At 50.4% G+C, this 20,801-nt stretch overlaps 1 protein-coding gene across 1 annotated transcript in view; it reads left to right on the plus strand.

Moving 5' to 3' along the window:
- MYO1E (myosin IE) overlaps nucleotides 1-20,801 on the plus strand; it is a 212,945-nt gene that overhangs the window by 71,886 nt on the left and 120,258 nt on the right. Inside the window, exon 2 of the mRNA XM_084782718.1 lies at nucleotides 15,244-15,387. Within this exon, the coding sequence (XP_084638844.1) occupies nucleotides 15,244-15,387 (144 nt within the window). The remainder of the gene's footprint in view (nucleotides 1-15,243; nucleotides 15,388-20,801) is intronic.

Genomic DNA, 20,801 nt, shown 5'->3' on the forward strand with positions numbered 1-20,801 from the left:
CCCCACCTCCTCACCTCCTCACCTTCCCCCCACCCCCCTCACCTCCCACCTCCCCACCGCCTCACTCCCCACCTCCCCATCTCCTCACCTCCTCACCACCACCTCCTCACCTCCTCACCTCCTCACCTCCTCACCTCCCCCCACCTCCTCACCTCCCACCTCCCCACCTCCTCACCTCCTCACCTCCCCACCTCCTCACCTCCTCACTCCCCACCCTCCCACCTCCTCACCTCCCCACCTCCTCACCTCCTCCCCTCCCCCACCTCCTCACCTCCTCACCTCCTCACCTCCTCACCTCCCCACCTCCTCACCTCCTCACCTCCTCACTCCTCACCTCCTCACCTCCCCACCTCCTCCCTCCTCACCTCCTCACCTCCTCACCTCCTCACCTCCTCACCTCCCCACCTCCTCACCTCCTCACCTCCTCACCTCCTCACCTCCTCACCTCCCCACCTCCCCACCTCCTCACCTCCTCACCTCCCCACCTCCTCACCTCCCCACCTCCTCACCTCCTCACCTCCTCACCTCCCCACCTCCCCACCTCCCTCACCTCCTCACCTCCTCACCTCCTCACCTCCTCACCTCCCCACCTCCTCACCTCCCCACCCTCCTCACCTCCCCACCTCCTCACCTCCCCACCTCCTCTAACCTCCTCACCTCCCTCACCTCCTCACCTCCTCACCTCCTCACCTCCTCACCTCCTCACCTCCTCACCTCCCCACCTCCTCACCTCCTCCCTCACCTCCTCACTCCCCACCTCCTCACCTCCTCACCTCCCCACCTCCTCACCTCCTCACCTCCTCACCTCCTCACCTCCTCACCTCCTCACCTCCCCACCTCCCCACCTCCCCACCTCCCCACCTCCTCACCTCCTCACCTCCTCACCTCCTCACCTCCTCACCTCCTCACCTCCCCACCTCCCCACCTCCCCACCTCCTCACCTCCTCACCTCCTCACCTCCTCACCTCCCCACCTCCTCACCTCCTCACCTCCTCACCTCCTCATCTCCTCACCTCCTCACCTCCTCACCTCCTCACCTCCTCATCTCCTCACCTCCTCACCTCCTCACCTCCTCACCTCCTCACCTCCCCATCCCCATCTTTAACCCAAGAGGCACAGGCAGGTAGGTCTCTATGAGTTCAGGAGAGTTCCAAACCATTGCTATGCAGAGCTATGACTGAGAGTTCGCCTCAAAGAGACGAAGCTCCTCTGGTCCTTGCTACGTGAGTGGGCATCAGGCTTCTCATCCAGTCAGACTGCCAACCCGTGGGCTAGTGAGATGGCTCAGTGGGCAAAGAAAAACACTTACAGCCAAAGCTGAGGCTCTGAACTGGAACCCCAGGACCCTACCATGCAGAGAATGGATTCTCACAGTCTTCCTCTGACCTCCACACACACGTATGTGGCACATACATACATACATACGCACACAAATGAATATTAACGTTTATCATTAGAGAGGCTTAAAACTCACAGACTCGGGTGATTATGGCGAACATCCAAAATAGTATCTACTCTTCTCTAGGGCCTTTGGGATAATTATAAAATAAAAATTTAAAAACAATTAAGAGCCAGCCATACTGCATGCAGGTTTGTTCTTAGGAACAGAGAGATGCCCAGGGATGGGTTGAGAGTTAGAAGACCCAAGTTCTGGTCCTGATTCCTCCAGAAATGGCTCTGTGGAGCTGACGGGTCACCTTTGTGGCTTCAGCAGACTTTTCATCTGCAAAGAGCTTTGGACTGGCTGGCTAGTGGAGAAGGCACTTTCTGAGTGGAAACAGGACTGCAGGGTCTCGGATAGGAATGTGTAAATATTCTGAGAGCCTTGGAAAATGGCTCCGTTGGTGGGTTAGTTGCTAAACACAGCATGAGCACCCACATTTTAAAAAACAAAAAAACAAACAAAAAACAGGTATGTGGGACGCGATTGTGATCTCAACAATAAAGAGGTGAGACAAGGAGCATACTACCCTCGGGAGGCCCTGCCTTCAGTGAGGTAGACCCTGCTTCAAAAAACAAGAGAAATGGCACAAGAGGTTGACCTCTGGCCTTTGTGAGCACCTGAGCATGTGCGCACACACATATCGAATACACACACACACACACACACACACACACACATACACACACACACACATACACACACACACACACACACACACACACACACACACACACACACAGAGTGTCCTGCCCCTGGCTGGTGGTAGAACTGGCCTCTTTGAAAGAGTGTGCTTAGCATCCCTGAAGCCCTAGGTTCAATCCCCAGCAGGACAGAAACCAGGCCCGAGATCTGGAAGGTGGAGACAGGAGAGGTTACATAACCTGCCTGGGGCTGATATTTGTTTTTGTTTTGTTTTGTTTTTTACTTTAGATCTTGAAACATTTATCTCTCTTTGGTGTTCAGTTATAGGGCCTCTGTGATCTAAGAGCCCTTTTTCCTCAGAGAGGGTGTTTCTTCTCCTCTGCCTAATAGTTCATACCTTCCTTTCCAGTTTGGATTTGAAAAAAACGAGTGTATTTACCTACGATTAAACCTGGGTACCTGTATGTGGCCACCACAGAGTCACTCTGTGATTAACTCACTCAGAGTTCAGCATTGGCTCACCGGGCCGGATCATCCAAATTGGTGCTCTCATAAAGCCACTACCAGAAATTGCTCACCGAACCGAGAGTGTGTCTGCCGTTCTGCCCTGTCATGGTCAGCATCCTGGACACTGAATTGGGGTGTGTGCACGGAGCGAGAGCCCCCTTCTCATTCCGTCAAATGAGGGCGGGTCTCTCTGGCTACCGCTCTCCACCCTCAGGCCACTCTACACACTGCCTCTTGCTGACTGGACTTGCAACTTGGGTGTGGCTTCTCTGAGATAGCCCTTCACAGGGGCATCAGCAGATAGCCATCTGCCTTCTGGCCGCGGGGGGCCTTTAATTCTGTCATCAAGCTCATCTGTGACACTTCTTGTCCCTCTTCCCCTAATAACTCTTCAAAATTCCTTGAGCTCCAAGCCCTGGTTTTACTCCACTCCCCAAGTCCAGGGTGTGGCAGGAAAGGTCCTGGAGCCTCCCAGCAGGTAATGACAGGAGAGAGGAGAGCTGGCCTGTGACCCCTGGTACACTAACCTGAACTGTGGGCTTCGAGGCTGCTCAGATGGCCTCCTTCGTTTCTGTGGCCCCCTCAGCCATCACCTCTATGGTGCAGGATCTCTGGTCTGGTGAACACGTCCTCTCAGCTCCTCAAGGGAGGCTCTGGGAGTGAGAGCCTTTCTGTTTCTACTTCTCTGAGGAATGTGTTTTCTAGAGTACAGGTCAGACTTCAAAACCTGAGGAGACCTCTGTGTTCCTGTCTCGCTTCTGGGTTTGGGTTAGCGTGCATGAGTCAGTGGGGCCCAGGTAGCCGTGTCCTTCAGGGCAGCTTCTCTCCTGGACTTACTGCCCCACAGCTCAGTGTGCCACTACAAAGACTTCCTTCACCCCCAGAGGCTGTTGGTTAGATAGAGCCTTGCTCCCATTAGCATAGCCTGACACAGCACCCCCAAGTGGCTTGTGATATGTCAACGCTTCACCATTTAAACTTTTCCTTTTATTACCTTTTCTGAGAATTTCACACATGAATGCCGTATTTACGCCATTTCCATCCCTTTCTCCCATAACCCCACACTCCCACACACTCCCTCTCTCAAGTTCAAAACTTGATCATTTTAATTACTGCAGACGAGTGCTCGTGGGTGTGCAGGCACGCGCACACACACACACACCTGTTGGAGAAAAACGTATTCTCCCTCTCTCCGCAGCCTTGATTGCCAGGAACTCTCTGTCTAGGGCTGGGCCTTGTGGAATCCCATCTATGCTCTTTGGCATGTTGGCTGCTGTAGTCATTAAGCAGTTCTTGTTAAGGCAACTTACTGCTCAGGTTCATAGGCTGCTTCTCCGTCATGTCTAGGAAACACTGTATCTCAGTGGGCATCCTGATCTGCTGGTTCTTACCAATATTCCACCCCTGCTTTTGGGAAATATTTTAATGAGCTTTGGGTGTGTTGTTGATATGCTTATTGGGCCCAGGCACCCCATGGTTTGCGTTCATTTAGTGTCCCGTGTTAGCTTTTAAAAACCATATGCAGTGGTGGCGCACGCCTTTAATCCCAGCACTCGGGAGGCAGAGGCAGGTGGATCATTGTGAGTTCAAGGCCAGCCTAGTCTACAAAGCGAGTCCAGGACAGCCAAGGCTACACAGAGAGACCCTGTTTCAGAAAACCAAAAAAATAAAACAAAACAAAAAACCATAGACAGAGCCTGGCAGTGGTGGCGCATGCCTTTAATCCCAGCACTCAGGAGGTAGAGGCAGGTGGATCGCTGTGAGTTCAAGGCCAGCCTGGTCTACAAAGCGACTCCAGGACAGCTAAGGCTAACACAGAGAGACTTTGTCTTGAAAAACCAAAAAGAAAAAAGAAAAGGTGAGCAGGACAGGAAGAGAGAGAGAGAGAGAGAGAGAGAGAGAGAGAGAGAGAGAGAGAGAGAGAGCACAGGCGGCAGGATTTCAGATAACCCAGGATAGCCTCAAACTTGCTATGTAGCTGAGAATGACCTTGCATTTCTGATTCCCCGCCTGTCTTCATCTCCGAAGTACAGGACTGTGCCGGTACAGTACACACACGCACCACACACCACCCCGCTTGGTTTACGTGGTGCTCCGGCTGAACCCAAGGCTGTATGCATGTTAGACAGACACTCTACCGAGCCCCAACCCAGGGAGACTTTTGGTCAGGTTGACAACACACGCACCCTACTGGTGGGTCCTTTCTCTCAGAATAGCATTAAATGTCGGAACTGCTAGAGTGCAGAGTTCATCTAGAAATTGTTCAGTTGCCCTCCGGGTTTGTTCCTGTTTCAGTCAGGGGCACAAACAAGAGCCATGGGAGCTGTTCCTCCTTGCCTGCCAGGTGACTTTGGTCTCTTCAGTCCGAGAGCCTTACGACGTGGCGCGTTCGCCTAAGAGACGGTCCATTTCTAACCAAAGCTTGGGACATCGGCTGAAGTGGGGCTTACCTTTGCGACTGTTGTTTTAGTGACAGTCCTGCCAATGAGGCGTCCAGCCTAAGTGGAATCTGAGCATGCATGGTATTTTCATTGTGAAGAATGAAATTCTGTGAACCGGGCCTTGCCCAAGGTGTGTGAGTGTGAGAGCCTGTACTCAGGCCTGCCAGTTCGGTCCAGCTGTGCTCCGCTCACCTGAGAACGTTGCCCTTGAGTGCGGGAAAGCTGAGGTAATACAAGGGCCATCTTAGGAGCACTACTGTAGAGCCCCACAGCTAAGGAGAGAGAGCCGGCCACTGGGTGACTGCTCCATCACTGGTCTGATTAGAAGATAGAGGGGATTAAACCCACATTTGCCGTGTGAGCGGACTGCACCCACTCAGTTCGCATTGTTTTGTAGCCGGAAATGCACTTCCCTCACTGTAGTCCGAGCATTACCCTTCGCTGCATGTAGAGGTCAGGAGAAGGATGGCCAGGCTGGGTGTAGTGTGGCCACCTATAAAGCTTCGAAATCTAGTGGAAGCCAGAGGATCAGGAGTTCAAGGGCAGCCTTGGCTGCATGAGACTCTGCCTCAAAAAGCCAGAAAGAAAGGATGTCTGTAAGGAGATGGTTTCTTCCGGTTTGACTTCCTGGGGTTGGAGGCAAGCAGGCTCGGAAAGCTACTTGAAGACTTCTTGGTGCAGCCTCTGGGCCCAAAGTCCCTGTGCCTCCTGCCAGTAGCTGCCACAGGGTGGTAATTACGTAGCTAAACTATCCTGAGATGAGCTGAAGAGACAGGGCTCACAATGTAGCCCAGGTTGGCTCAAACTTGCAGGGGATCTTCCTCCCTCGGCCTCCTGGGGCCTGGGATTGCAGGTGTGAACCAGCACACGCCGTTTCATTGTTCCATCGTGCGCTCACTCAGCTCCATACTGGTTGACACTATCTATCACTCGTCGAACACTGGCCTGCATCCTGCATGCTGGGGACAGCACAGGGGACAGATGTTCTCTGAAGACTGACTCCGTGGTATGGAGCTTGGTCTTGTTGGAGGCCATGTTGAAGGAGGCCGTTCCGTTGAGTCCTGAGCTTTGGGGCTTTCCACCAGTCCTCTCTACACTGTAATGCTTCTCTCTGCGTAGAACCATTTCCTGGTGTTCTTGTACAAATAAAAGGACACAGTTTACAGCCAGTGAGGCAGTGGGCTTTAGAATGATCACAGTTGCAGTGCATTCACTTTGGTGTGAGAGGCAGAATTCACAATGTTTAAGTATGACTCCTCGACAGTGTGTGTGTGTGTGTGTGTGTGTGTGTGTGTGTTGCTGAGCAACTTAACCTTTCTGTATACCCACAGATGCATTGGCCATTGAACTAGGTCTCAGGAATATGACGAGCGAGGCATGCATGGTTCTGGGATCCAGGCGCCGTGCTGCTGTTGCCTGGGGTGGGGTGGGGTTCCCAGAGAGGGCCGCATGGGCTGACGGGGCAGGACTTTACAGGCAGTAGGCGTAGGAGGGAGAGTAGGAAGGAATTTGCCAGATAATAGTGCCTCCAGACAGGGGACAGTGTGACTTAGTTATCCCACCACACACACAGGGATCCATGCATTGGAGCCGCAGAGTGAGGGGACAGCAGCCGCAGAGCGAGGGGACAGCAGCAAGATAGGAAACCTTGCTGGGATTTGCAGATAAAAGGCCAGGCGCCATGTGGGGCACAGCTTCCATGGTCTAGACTAGCTTTGAAAGGATAGAGTTCCCTGGTTTCCTGGCCCACTCCTAAGGGGGCCTCCAGCACAGCCTCTCAGCTTGGGTCTTATACCCTGGCGGGGCGAAGGGGGGTGGTGCTTCAGGGAGCTCAGGTTTTGTAGGCTGCATTATAGGAATCTGTGGTCCTGGGCACCCAGGAGCCAGATAAGGGGCAAGGAGGGTACAGTGGACTTTTGATAAGGCCCAGAAGGGCAGGACCTATCATTTCTTTAGAGGCTAAGAAAGAAATGGGATACAGCTGTGTTGGCAGTTCTTGAAGGAAGCTCTTCCCGGGAGAAAGGAAGAAACAGTTGCTTAAGAGACAATGTCCCCTCGGCTTCAGGCCCAGCCCCAACCCCAGAGCCTCTGTAAGGCTGGCTAGGAGTCTTCTCTGAGGTAAGAGGGTTAGAGCATGGGGCCTGGGGCCCCTGGTGGGAAGTGCGGAGAACTGAGAGCAGCTCCCACTGACCAACTAAAGGGCGGCCTGGTCTTGCCATCTGAGACTCCACAGAAGGGGAGAGGCTTTGGGGACATAGAGTGTAAGCTGCCAGTGCTCCCCACAACTGTCGGAAACAGATGGGGACCTGCCCAATAGAAGAAGGCAGCAAGTCTCCTTCTGTGGACATTGCAGCAAGCAAGATGGATGTGCACAATATTGTGTGTGTGTGTGTGTGTGTGTGTGTGTGTGTGTGTGTGTACATGCCACAGTATGTGTGTGGAGGTATACACGCCACTGTGGGTGTGGGTGTGTGTACGTGGATCAGAAAACAGCGTCAGGTGCCCAGCTGGACTTGCTCATATGAGGCAGCAATCTTTGCTGTCATTCTTCTCAGCGTAGTGTGGGCCTGGTAAGCCTAGGTGGTCTACCAACTTCTGGAAAGTATCCTTTCTTCATAGGAATTCTGGGATTGCTGACATGTATGTGCTACTGCACCCAGCTTTAACATGGGTTCCGGGAAGCCAAACTCAGGTCTTTATATATTTGTGGCAGACACTTCAGCCACTGAACTAACTTCCCAGGCTTCGTGTGTATTCTTAAACCACTGTCTGCTTAGCTATTTTTATTATTTTTTTTTAATGTTTTAATGATATCTTTACATAGCGAGGCATTAAAGGAATCACCAAGTCATGCTTTTTAAGAGAAGTGTATTTTTTGTTTTATGTGTACATGTGTTTTGGCTGCATGTACGTAAGTGCGTGCATCGAATGAAGAGGGCCTGGGGCCCGTGAAGACCGGAAGAGGGCATCGGATTCCCTGGGACTACAATTGCAGATGGCTTTAAGCTACTGCAGTATGGGTGCTGGGAAGAGCAGCAAGTGCTCCTAACTACTGAGCTATCTCTCTAGCCCCATTTTTTGTTTTGCTTTGGTTTTGAAGACAAGTTTCTCTATGTAGCCCTGGCTGTCCTGGCCTGGAACTTGCTCTGTACCTGTTCAGGCTGTCCGTGAACTCATAGAGATCCTCCTGCCTCTGCCTCCCGAGTGCTGGGATTAAAGGTCTATAACACCATTCCCAGCTTTCAGTAAACATTCCCAGCTTAAAGTAAACTCCTCAAAATAAAAATGCTAGAACAAATAGAATGTGAATTTTGTTTTTATTTAGTTGACTAGTTCCTAAAATTCTGATGCCTATTTTTAGCTTGCTCCCTTAAAAATATTGTTTAGGAGTCTGTAAGTGTATTTTTAGTCTTCCCATCTCTCCCAACACTGGACCTGTTCTGTTTCTGGATATATTTAACAATCTCCCTTTTCTTGGCCTCTGAAGGGCATTGCCCATGAAGGGCACCTCCTGCTCTGGATGAAGTGAGTGAGCCAGAGTTTGCAGAGCCAGGAGGCAAGGGCCACTCCAGGGTGTGTGGGACACAAGAGAGGATAATGCTGCCTGTGTGCGCCTGCTGACTCACCTCTGCTCTCCTGGTCCCCACCCTGGTAAACAGGGGTGGGGGCAGGAAGGCTCCATCTTTTAAAACCAGGCAGAATCATCACCCTACTGCAGTTCCTTCCTCTTGGTGAGAGACTCCATGATGTCTGGGCGCCCTCATCCTCCTAAACTGGGCAATTTGATGGGCATAGACACGCTCTACTTTCCTATGAATTTAAGAGCTTTCCCTGCCCCCCCCCCCAAACTAAATGATCATTAGAAACTAGCGTGGGTCCAAGTTTCTACTTGAGGCCTATCTGACAGAGAAATCCTCATCACTGCTGATAATTTCAGGGCTGCAAGTAAATCTTCATGGTTGGTTCCAGCCCCCAGTGCTGTGTCCACCCTCTCCCTCTCTCCCTTGCTCTACATCCTTTTTGTTAAGAGCTTACTGTTTCTAGGGAGACGGAGACAAAAGGAGACACCCAAGAAGGAAGCAGAGAGGGGCTGGAGAGATGGCTCAGAGGTTAAGGACACTGACTGCTCTTCCAGAGGTCCTGAGTTCAATTTCCAGCACCACATGGTGGCTCACAACAATCTATAATGTGACCTAATGCCCACTTTTGGCCTGCGGGTGTACATGCAAGCAGTGCACTGTATACATAATAAATAAATCTTTGAAGAAGAAGAAGAAGAAGAAGAGGAGGAGGAGGAGGAGGAGGAAGAAGAAGAAAGCAGAGAGATGAGAGGAACAGCCCCTGGAGGACAGGCAGGGTGACACCATGGGGGAAGTTTCACCCCTGCATCCCACCCAAGCATGCCAGGCTGCCGCCGCCCAGCTGGGAACAGGCCAAACGAATAAAGAGGAAACACGAACATATGGCCAGGGGATTTCCCTGGAACTGTGTCATATCCTCATACTTCCGAGAAAGAAGATGGGAATCCGAGGGCAACAGGCAGCCCGCTGCCTGTCCTCAGAAGGCAGTAAACCCTTAGGTGTGTGTGGTGGCAGGCACTCCCTGACGCTAAGGGCCTTTGCCCTTTGTCTCAGCTGCCTCCTGTACAGTACCTTACACACCTGTACACTCCCCTGGGTGGTTGGCTGAGAGGCCTGAGGTCCATGCTTCCCTGGGCATGTCACTGTCTCTACGTGTCTTCCCTGCACAGCCCTGGATCTATCTGCTGGATCCCGACTTCCTCCTCCAGTCTGGCAGCCTCCCTGTACCCTGGGGTGCTCATCTCCGCTTCTTTCCTCTGTTCTCTCTACCTTTCTCATTTGATTTTTTTTTTTAAGATTTATTTATTTATTTCATATACAGTATTCTGCCTGCATGTATGCCTGAACACCAGAAGAGGGCACCAGATCTCATTACAGATGGTTGTGAGCCACCATGTGGTTGCTGGGAGTTGAACTCAGGACCTCTGGAAGAGCAGACAGTGCTCTTAACCACTGAGCCATCTCTCTAGCCCTCTCATCTGATTTTTTAAAAAAATTAAATTAAAATTTTCATTTTTACAAATTGATTTTTTTTTTTAAGGTTAGCACACAAAGTAGCAGGTTCCTTCATGGCTTCTTCATACGTAAGTGTTGTTATATTCTTTTTTTGATTTTTGAGATGGGGTTTCCCTGTGTAGCCTTGGCTGTCCTGCACTCGCTTTGTAGACCAGGCTGGCCTCAAACTCAGCAATCCGCCTGCCTTTGCCTCCAAGTGCTGGGACTAAAGGCATGCGCCACCACGCCTGGCTTGTGTCGTATTCTAATCATCCTTCTGATAGTTCCTCTCGTGGAAACATTTCTTTTTTTTTTTTTTTTTTCTTTCCTGCCTCGTATCTATGTCCCCAATTGTTGTCTTTTTGTGGTGGGTTGGGACAGAAAGGAAAAGGAAGGTGAGAAGCTGAGAAGCCACCTCAAAATTTTACAAGATAATTCACAATGTTGGGGGGGTGTGAAGGTGGAGTTCATATATGGAGCCATTGATGCCTGTGGGGTAGGGAAAAGAGAAAGGGAGATAATTACACACGTGCAAGCACGTGTGATCACACACATACACACAGATTCATGACCAAGTAAATATAGAAAAGTTGTCTAATTAAAAGCAACTCAGTGTTTCAATCTCGGATGCTGAGGAAAGGCCATCAGCAAAGGTAGTGTGCCTTCTTTTAAAAGACTTTAAAATTGTACTTTATGTGTATGAGCGTTTTTTTGCCTGCGTGTATGTATGTGCACAAAGTACATACCTATGCCTATAGAGACCAGAAGAGGGTGCCAGATCCTCTAGGACTGGAGTTACCCATGCCTGTGAACTGCCCTGGAGTGCTGGGAATTGAACCCAGATTCTCTGCACGAGCGAGCAAGTGCTCCTAACTGCTGGCCATCGTCTCGGGCCTGGTTGATGTGCTTTTTTTAATGAGAAATTCTGCCCAGATACAATCTGGTATCCTATTGACATTGCAGGTTGGTTCCCCCCCCCCCCCCCCCGAGACAGAGTTTCTCTGTGTAACAATCCTGGCTGTCCTGGTCTCACTTTTGTAGACCAGGCTGGCCTCAAACTCACAGCGATCTGCCTGTCTCATGCGCCACCACGCCCGGCAGGCGTTTCAGTCTTGATAGGCGGGAGTAAAGCTCTGTGGAGCACTGGGAGGGCAGCGGGAAGAAGCCATGTGTGGGCGGGTCTGTGAAGAGAGCCTGCTTCACTTGCTGCCTTCCCCACTGACCCACTGGAGCAAGCATGATGCTGGGAGCCGCGCTCTTAGCGCTAACCCACTGGAGATAGCATGGGGAGCCCCGCTCTTGTGAGGCTGTTGGAAATGCAAGTGAACTAACTCCACAGGAACAGTCTCCAAGCCCTTCGATGGCATGGGATTCTGACAAGTCATAGGTTGAAAAACCTCCTAAACTGAAATGCTTGAATACAGCTTGGCTCAGGCATGGAGTGTTACTCTGCTGGGCCAGAGTGTGTGTGTCTGTGTGTGTCTGCATATGTGTGTGTCTGTGTGTCTGTGTGTGCGTGTATGTCTGCATATGTGTGTGTATGTGTGTGTGTGTGTCTGTGTCTGTGTCTATGTGTGTGTGTGTCTGCGTATGTGTGTGTATATGTGTGTGTCTGTGTGTCTGTGTCTATGTGTGTGTGTCTGCGTATGTGTGTGTGTCTGTGTGTATCTGCATATGTGTGTGTCTGTGTGTGTGTCTGCGTATGTGTGTGTCTGTGTGTGTGTGTCTGTGTGTGCGTGTTTGCATATGTGTGTGTGTGTGTCTGTGTGTGTGTGTCTATGTGTGCGTGTCTGCATATGTGTCTGTGTGTGTGTGTGTGTCTGTGTGTGTGTGTGTGTGTTGGAATGTTCACCCTTCTGAGAGTGGAGCTGCTCAGAGCTGCGGCTCTTTGCATGCTACTAGCAAGTCTGGGAAAAGACAGGAGTTGGAAGAGTAATTTTCCTGACTGTGTATCATTTTAGTGCCACCGTAAAAGAGAACAAACAAAAACAAATATCACACCACAAACACCGTAAGCTGCCTTTGCTTGTGGCAACCACTCAGTCATACTCTTGGTTCATGGTCCAGAGAGAAGTCTGGAAAAGCTTGGCTGGTGGAGTGCTTGCCTAGCAGGCAGGGATTCCGGGTTCGATCCCCAGCACTGCAGAAACCAGGCACTCATGTGTATCATCCCAGGACTCAGGCAGTGGGGGCAAGAGGGTCAGAAGTTCAAGGTCATCCTAAGCTACATAGCGAATCTGAGACCAGGCCAACAACTTTTAATATCAATATATGGGACAAGGATACACAGACACCTCAGCAGGGAGCACTACATTTCTGGAGAATCAGTGACGTCAGCAAGAGAAGCCAGTCTCTGAAGTGGCAGGCAGGACTGTGAGGTGCTGAGGAGGCAGGACTGCCCACATGACGCGGGTTACCGTGAGGATCCGCACAAGCACGCATTACTGGGGCACCAGCCCCCTGCTTCCCTTGTTCTTTGTAGACATGGCCTAACCACTAATCGATGGCTTTCTGTTTCCTCAGTTATGTTTATTTTTTTTTAAGGAAAATAACATTTCTGGCCTTTTGTGTGTGGGGAGTGGTGGCCAGAAAGCCAGGGAAGGCGTGCTCTGGGCTCTGTGTGGCTGGAAGTCGGCCATGGGCATACGGTGGGAGTCCTGTGAGTCAGGCTGTGGGCAGCGCCTTTCCTCTCTCTCTCTGCTTGCCACAGAGGGAGGGGGAGGGGTGGCATCTGAGGTAATTTTGCAGAATTGATGTTGTCTGTGGTTCTGGGAAAGCCAAGTATATCGTATAGGCAGTTTCTCTCCACTAGACAGCATGGGTGGCAAACCTTCCAGAACCTTTTCACAGCTTGAACCCCTGGTGTGTGGAACGCCTTCCCCAGTAGTGGCGGCTCTCCTCTCGCCTGGGTCCTGAGGATTGCTCTTCCCTCTGAGCCTTTTAGACGTCACTTTTAGCAAGGGCATCTGTGTCCTCCTTAGACAAAGCAAAGCAGCTTTCTAGATTTTCCCTGTGAAAGTGAACATGGCTTCGACCTTGTTTCTTCCCACCTCTCTGGTCTCTCACAGAGCCTTTACTTTTGTTTCCTTGTGCTAATTTCAGTCGGCCTTTTCCAGATACCCTTGTTGGCTTTGTTGAAACTCCCCCAAGTCATGAGCTTACCCAGTGGGGGACAGGACTGAGTCGTACATGGCCCATCACGCTGGTACATGGCACCTCCGTGAAGACACATGAAGGGTTGACAGCAAACGACAATACTCCAGACTCTTGCCAGGATTACACATGTATTCAAGTTTCTTTCCTTTTATTTTTTCTGTTTGTCTGTAGCTTCCCCCCCTCCTCCTCCCCCCCTCCGAAGGAGTATATACGAGAACAAATGCCTTTCTCCTAATTTCTCTGGAAAATTCAAACCTTTGAGATCTACTTCAAAGGTCATCACATTAACATGTCATAGTATGAAGGGTCCGTGCCCTACCCCTCATGCATTTTGTATGTTATTTATTATTATTATTGTTTGACACAGAGCCTTGCTATACAACCTAGATGTGCCTGAACCTTGCAGTCCTCCTCCCTCAGCCTCTTGAGTGATGCAGTGACAGGGATGGGCCCTTACTGATAATGAGAATCTCTGTCCGTCACCGCTGGGTGTCCCTCAGTGGACTGTGAGACCCCAAATGCAGCCAAGGCCCCCCTGCTTCAAGGAATGAGCCTAGGAGGAGAGGAGGTCCCCCCAAGCACAGCATGTTCTGTGATCGTGGAGAACGTCCTGGCTAGTGTAGCGTGGACAGACATCCAGTTTGGCGTATCTTACGAATGTGGATGGCCAGTGTGAGTGGCCAGCCACAAGTTTCTGAAGGGAAACCAATCCAGATGACGTGAGAAGGTGGCAGTGTGACCTAACGGTAGGGCATGCACATTCTCTTCACTTCCGGGTTCACCTCTAAACTTTGCAATGTTAAGTTTCTGTTTAATTCTTATTTCACTGAAAAGTTGAAGAAATAGATTTCCACGTTGGGCACCATGGACAGTCCTCTATGTTGGGCAGTGTGGACAGTCCTCCATGTTGGGCACTGCGGACAGTCCTCCATGTTGGGCACTGTGGACAGTCCTCCATGTTGGGCACTGTGGACAGTCCTCTATGTTGGGCAGTGTGGACAGTCCTCCATGTTGGGCACTGTGGGCAGTCCTCCATGTTGGGCACTGTGGGCAGTCCTCCATGTTGGGCAGTGTGGACAGTCTTCCATGTTGGGCAGTGTGGACAGTCCTCCATGTTGGGCACTGTGGGCAGTCCTCCATGTTGGGCACTGTGGGCAGTCCTCCATGTTGGGCAGTGTGGACAGTCCTCCATGTTGGGCAGTGTGGACAGTCCTCCATGTTGGGCACTGCAGACAGCCTTCCTTGTTGGACACTGTAGCTGGCCCTCCTTATTGGACACTGTAGCTGGACCTCCATGTTGGACACTGTAGCTGGACCTCCATGTTGGACACTGTATTCCTGATCTCTTCAATGCTTTGCCAATGTGCGCTGCTTCATGTAATTCTCACAGCCACTCTGTGAAGTGCGTCTCAATTCTCTCATCTTACAAATGAGTAAAACGATCTAGGGCTGTGGCTTAGCTGGTAGGGTACTTGCCTAGCATGCATAAAGCCCTGGGTCTGATCCCTGTCGCATGCATAAACCAGGTATGTTGGTGCGATGCCTATAATCTCAACACTGGCATCCTTGCCTATAAACTGAGTTCACATTATCCTGGGCTACACGAGACCCTGACTCAAATTAACAAATAAACAAAAAGCACTGTTTCAGCAGTACATTGGAGCAGGGAAACTTTTCCCCTCTTCTTTACAGATGGCAAGGGTGGAACTCAAAATCCTTGTTGTGCTTTATGATGCATTTATTTGGGAAATACATACATTAAAGTATATACATGTGTGTCTCTGTGTGTGTATGTGTCTCTGTGTCTCTGTGTGTGTCTCTGTGTGTGTCTGTGTGTGTCTCTGTGTGTGTATGTGTCTCTGTGTCTCTGTGTGTGTCTCTGTGTGTGTCTGTGTGTGTCTCTGTGTGTGTCTGTGTGTATTACAACACTCCGGGAGAACATGAGCTGCCCTAACCCATTGTGTGCTTTTGTCTCCAGGGCAGCAAAGGCGCCTACCGGTACCACTGGCAGAGTCACAACGTCAAGCAGAGCGGTGTGGACGACATGGTGCTGCTGTCCAAGATCACAGAGAGCTCCATCGTAGAGAATCTGAAGAAGAGATACATGGACGACTACATCTTTGTATCCTTTGTCCTGCGCACACCTTCATGACCGTCTCTCAGTGATGTAGCTCTCTGTCCATGATCCACACCTCCCAAAAATCAGAGCCGGTACCATTGGCTCTCAGTGTTTTCATGTTCAGACCAAGGGGCCTGGGCTTCCAAAGGCAAAGGTGAGACTCGAGTATTTTCCTGGTGCTTCATGGTGTTGAAGTGCAGCTCCAGCCTAGTGTTCCTTTGGTTTACAGCAGCGTGCTTTCTGCGTGTCTGAGGCCTCTGCCTGTCCTGGGCAAAGTCCTGCTCTGTGCTCTATGGATGTCACCCCGAGCACATGGCAGAGACTCTTCGGTCCAGACTGTGAAGGTTTAAGATCACCGCGTGAATAGAAAAGCCACCTCCCCAGGTTTTCTGAACGGCACATCAGTGAAATTGTCGCCTGAATTAGTCACTGCTGGGCAAGGCTGTACAGCAGCACCACGGTGCTCAAAGCCGATGCTGATGATGGTCCAGGATCTGGGGAACATGGGTGCTTTATGATGTAACATGCGTCTTGGGTTTCACCTAGAATGCCTGGGAAAGTTTTCTCGCCGCAGGCTTCTTTTTATTATTTACAATGCTTACTTGACTGTTATAATCCCCAAAACCTAGACAGCCATACTTTTGCAGCCACCTTTGCTGCCTGCCCATCACTTGTGTGTTTAAGCGTTTAACTCGCTAGCTACTCAGATAGCAATGCACTTGAACCATTACAATCAGTACTGTGCTGTTTTTTATTTATCTCAATTTTGACGTGTGTGTGTGTGTGTGTGTGTGTGTACAGTCCAGATAATTATCTATGATAGCTCTGGTTTTGTTTTTTTAGTGAGTTAGCTTAATAAACGCATAGTAAAAGTAGCGACAGGCACGGCGTTAGCAGAACATCGTCAGATCAGGCACTTGTGCCGCCAGAGACAACTAGAGTGCCCTGATGGACAGAGCGCGAACAGCAGCATCAGGCTGAGCGGCAACAACACCCAGCAGACAGCGGCGACAAGGGAAGTCACGTCAGGGCCGTCTACTGGAGCTCCAGACTGAGAGACACGCATGGAACAGACAGGGTGAGATTTCCGAATTAAAAGCAGACTGTAACAGATAGCTGGTGTCAAATTGTGGGGCTTACAACTCTCCAGCAGAAACCAGCTGGGGGAGCTGGGGCCTAAAGCCCGGAGGTCTTGGTCCAGTTTTCTCTCTGCGGATGAGTTTCCCATAGCTAAGCTTCCAGCTGAGTTTCTCTTGCAGTTAGTTTTACATTATGGGCTAAGCAATAATAAGGTTGGAAATAGTTTACTTTCTACTTTTTTTTTCTTTTTGTTTGGGGACAGGGTTTCTCTGTGTAGCCTTGGCTGTCCCAGACTTGCTTCGTAGACCAGGCTGGCCTTAAACTCACAGTGATCCGCCTGCCTCTGCCTCCCGAGTGTTGGGATTAAAGGCCTGCGCCACCTCGCCCAGCTTTTCTAGTTATTTTCAAGGATAAAATGTTTTTAGTACCTTTTGCTGCTTGCTGGTTTCCCCCATACCCCAAGCCCCCACCAAGCCCCTGACAAGAGCTAGGAGTCCACCTGACCCAGAACAGACAGTTTTAGAAGATGCTTGACAAAAACGTGCTTGGGCTGGGGTTGGGGTCAGGGGTTGGGGGAGCTTCTCAGCTCAAACAGCACACAGCAAGCTGGCAATCTAATGCACTCTACAATATTACGTTATCGTCCAGTTAGAGTAGACAGCATCCTCTTGAATTAGCGGTGGCCTGCAGCTTCCCGGCAGATCTGCCCACTATCGTTTTTAAGCTGAAGTTTTCCTGGGACTCTCACACTATGGCTGGGTCTGTTTCCCTTAGTGTAAGTGTATGGATGAAGTTGTGTGCGCTTTCAATTTCTCCAGCCACACAAACTGGAATCTGCTTATTTCATCCGGATGTAGCACCATGAACAAATGTTACGTGCCAGACCCCGGGGCGGGGTCAGGGGGGAGTGGGGGGGGTGGCACGGGGAGACTCGTAGATAGGCTTGGCAGGGCCTGGGTGTAGGAGGTGGGGGTGGACTGCCCAGCGCCTGCCAGCTGAGCGCTGGACTCGGCTTTAAATGGGAGATCACAATGCAGGCTTTGTTTTTGCATTATTTACAGAGAAATGGGATTCTTGTTTGTTTGTTTGCCTGTTTGCCGTGTGTGTGTGTGTGTGTGTGTGTGTGTGTGTGTGTGTGTGTGTGTGTGCTGGTGCATGCACCCTTATATGTGCATATGGAGGCTACAGGAGAATGCTGGTGTCCACTATTGCTCTGTGTGTTTTGTTTTTTGGCTTGTTTTGTTTTGTTTTGAGACAGGCTTTTTATGTAGCCTTGGCTGTCCTGGACTCACTCTGTAGACCAGGTTGGCCTCGAACTCACAGAGATCTGCCCTTGAGTGCTGGGATTACAGGCATGCGCCACTGTACCCAGCGTCTCTCACAGAGCCTGATGTCCGCTGGTTTGGCCCGGCTGGCTGGTTACCCAGGGAGCTCCTGCTGTGCACCTGTCTCTACCATCCTAGCGCTGGGCTTGCAAGCATGTGCGGCCATGCCTGCTTTAGTGTGTCTGTGTACTGGGGATTTGACTCAGGTCATCTCGTTTTCACGGCAAGCATTGCCATGCGCTGAGCCGTTTCCCTGCGCAGGAGAATGTGCCGTCTGATAGGCTGAGTGAGAGGAGAGCCAGATGATGATGACAGGTCCCTGCCTGAAGTTTTTCCAACCTCAACCCAGACAGCTTGCTCCTCACTGGATTGCTTGCTTGCCAGTCTCCAGAAGCTTCTCGCAGACAGACACCATGACTTTTATATGAGGGGCTGCGGGTGGGGATTCCAAAGGCCGCCTCAAGTGGCATATATGATCCTTTAACGTGACTTATGCAATTCAGGCTAGCAAAGGGAAAGACACTAAAACCATTAGAAATCCCCCCACCCAGGGTGAGTTGTGTGTCTTTCAGCTTTGTCCCTCGTTCATATACACGTGTGCGCTTTCTTGCTGTTTAACAACAACCTGGCGACCCTTCTCAAGGAAATTTGGCTTCCCCCCTCCACCCCCCAGCCTTCCTGCACAGTTCTTGGGATGCATTGTAGTGTTTGCTGAAAAACTTGTTGACTCTCAAGACTTTTAAAATTCAGACAGCAGAGGTTTTGTTTTGTTTTATGATTCAACAGGGCAGAGAGTGGGGGCAGAGGATGCCTCTGAGTCAATAACTGACTAATGGTGTGTTCTCCCAAGGAAATGAGCTACTTGACCACTAATGCCTTCATGCTTTAGACATCTCTACCGACTCCATATAAATGTGCTTTCTTTCGGCAGGTGGGAGGGAGTCGCCTTCAGCTCTGAGGAGGCCTGACGATGCGCATGGGCCTTGGTAGCTGCCTCCCCATCTTTTCCCCCTACTTAGTGATCACAGTCTCGTTTACCACTTCTGTCTTCAGAGATAACCCATAGCAAAGCAGTCCTGTGAATACAAGATGATTGCTTTGTGTCTTTCTTCTTTGTTTGGTATGCGTCTGTTATATCTCACACACACACACACACACACACACACACACACACACACACATGCAGTCTTTTACCTCTCGTGCCCATAATAACCAGCACTGTTTTGCATCATGGGTCAGCATGAGGGCCAATCAGTGGCTAATGCATGCAGGCCAAGCACAGTTGCTTTGTTCTCCATTAGGAAACAAAACCCACTCAGAACACGCTGGTGTTGTCTGACCAATAAAGCCCTGCATTTTGGGCTATTTATCCAACTGAGAAAGGAAGGCTGAGTTTACTGTCCATTCACAAGAGACTGTTGCCACACTGTTTACAATGACTTTCTAAAGTGCGTGAGGGAAGAAAGTTCTGGAATTTAGAAAGAAAAGACCTGCAGCGGCACTCTGTTGTCTGTCCGTTCCAGCCGCTTGGCTGAGGAGAATTCCCGTGCGAAGCATTTCACACTCATCAGCTCCAACTGTCAACTTTTTTTTCCCCTCAAAGGCCACGCACAGACGTGCTTGGCATTTTTAATCCTTCAGTGAGGAGCTTGGGCTGTCCTGCCAGACCAGGGATTGCAAGAGGCAGTGAGCTCATAGTCACTGAGAGAAGCCTGGCCCTTGGCAGATGGTTCACACGGAGGGGACAGCGTGCTGGGTGAGACATTGTTTTGTGACTGGAGCCAAGGGCTTGAGTTCTGGCTCAGCCCTTCTCCAAATATGTCACTTTGGACAGTGGCCTCCCTTTGCATCACTTTCCAGGAATATATGAAGTGAGGGTGGCCTGTCACTGCAGGCTGTCATCACACCCAGGGGCACAATGCTCTTAGCTTTGCCTAATACTCAAAACAAAAGCAAATACGGCGTCTCAGTCCGGAGACTGTCTCCCTAGTATGCACGAAGCCCTGGGTTCGATCCCCATTGCAATGTAAGCCATGCACTGTGCTAACTCCCAGAGACGGAGGCAGGAGGAGCAGCCCCTCAAGCTCATCCTCAGCTACACTGCAACTTTGAGGTTGGCCAGGAATACGGGAAAACCTGTCACAGAAAATACTAAACAATGGGCCTGAGAGATGGCTCAGTGCTTTAGACCACCTGCGGCCTTTCTGGAGTATGAGCGTTCCTGGCACCCACACTAGGTGGCTCACTCACAACTGCACAAAGCTCCAGCTCCTGGGAATCCAATCCCTCTCCTGGCCTTCAGGGACACGCTGTACATGCATACAAGCACACTTACACATAAGTAAAAGCAAAGCTTTAAATAGCCAGGTGTAGTGGTGCACGTCTTTAATCCCAGCACTTGGGAGGCAAAGGCAGGCGGATCTCTGAGTTCGAGGCCAGCCTGGTCTACAAAGCGAGTCCAGGACAGCCAGGGATGTTTGTTACCCAAACGAGGGAGGGAGAAAAAAAAAAAAGAAAAAGAAAAAAAAGTGAAAAATAAATTATTTTTAAAGTTAAAAAAATAAGACAAATAAGCAGAAGTGTATTACCGCTACATTCCCTAAAAGACTGTTTTACATCAGAAAGGAAATTGTCTAAATTCTAAAGAGTAATCTTTTATGCCAGATGAATTAAACTTGGTTGCTACATTCATTACTATTGTTGGAGGAGGAGCATAAAGGATCAGAGGTCAGAGGACAACTTTGAGGAGTTTTCTCCTGCCACCTTTACATGGGTTTCAGGGATGAAACCCAGGTCATTAGGTGTGGTAGCAAATGTCTGGACCCGCTGAGTCATCTTCGCCAGCCCTGAATTGAGCCTCATGAAAAATTCATTGTGTGGTTCTTTTTTTTTTTTTTTCTCCCTCCCTCGTTTGTGCTGCAGGTTAATGAGCATTCACAGAAACATGGGCAAACATCTGGGAACCAATCGGCTAGAGATCTGCCTGGCCCCTCTTGCCTTTCATTGTCTCTC

Source organism: Acomys minous, assembly GCF_964271855.1.
Source record: "Acomys minous genome assembly, chromosome: 5".
NCBI classification, from domain to species: domain Eukaryota; kingdom Metazoa; phylum Chordata; class Mammalia; order Rodentia; family Muridae; genus Acomys; species Acomys minous.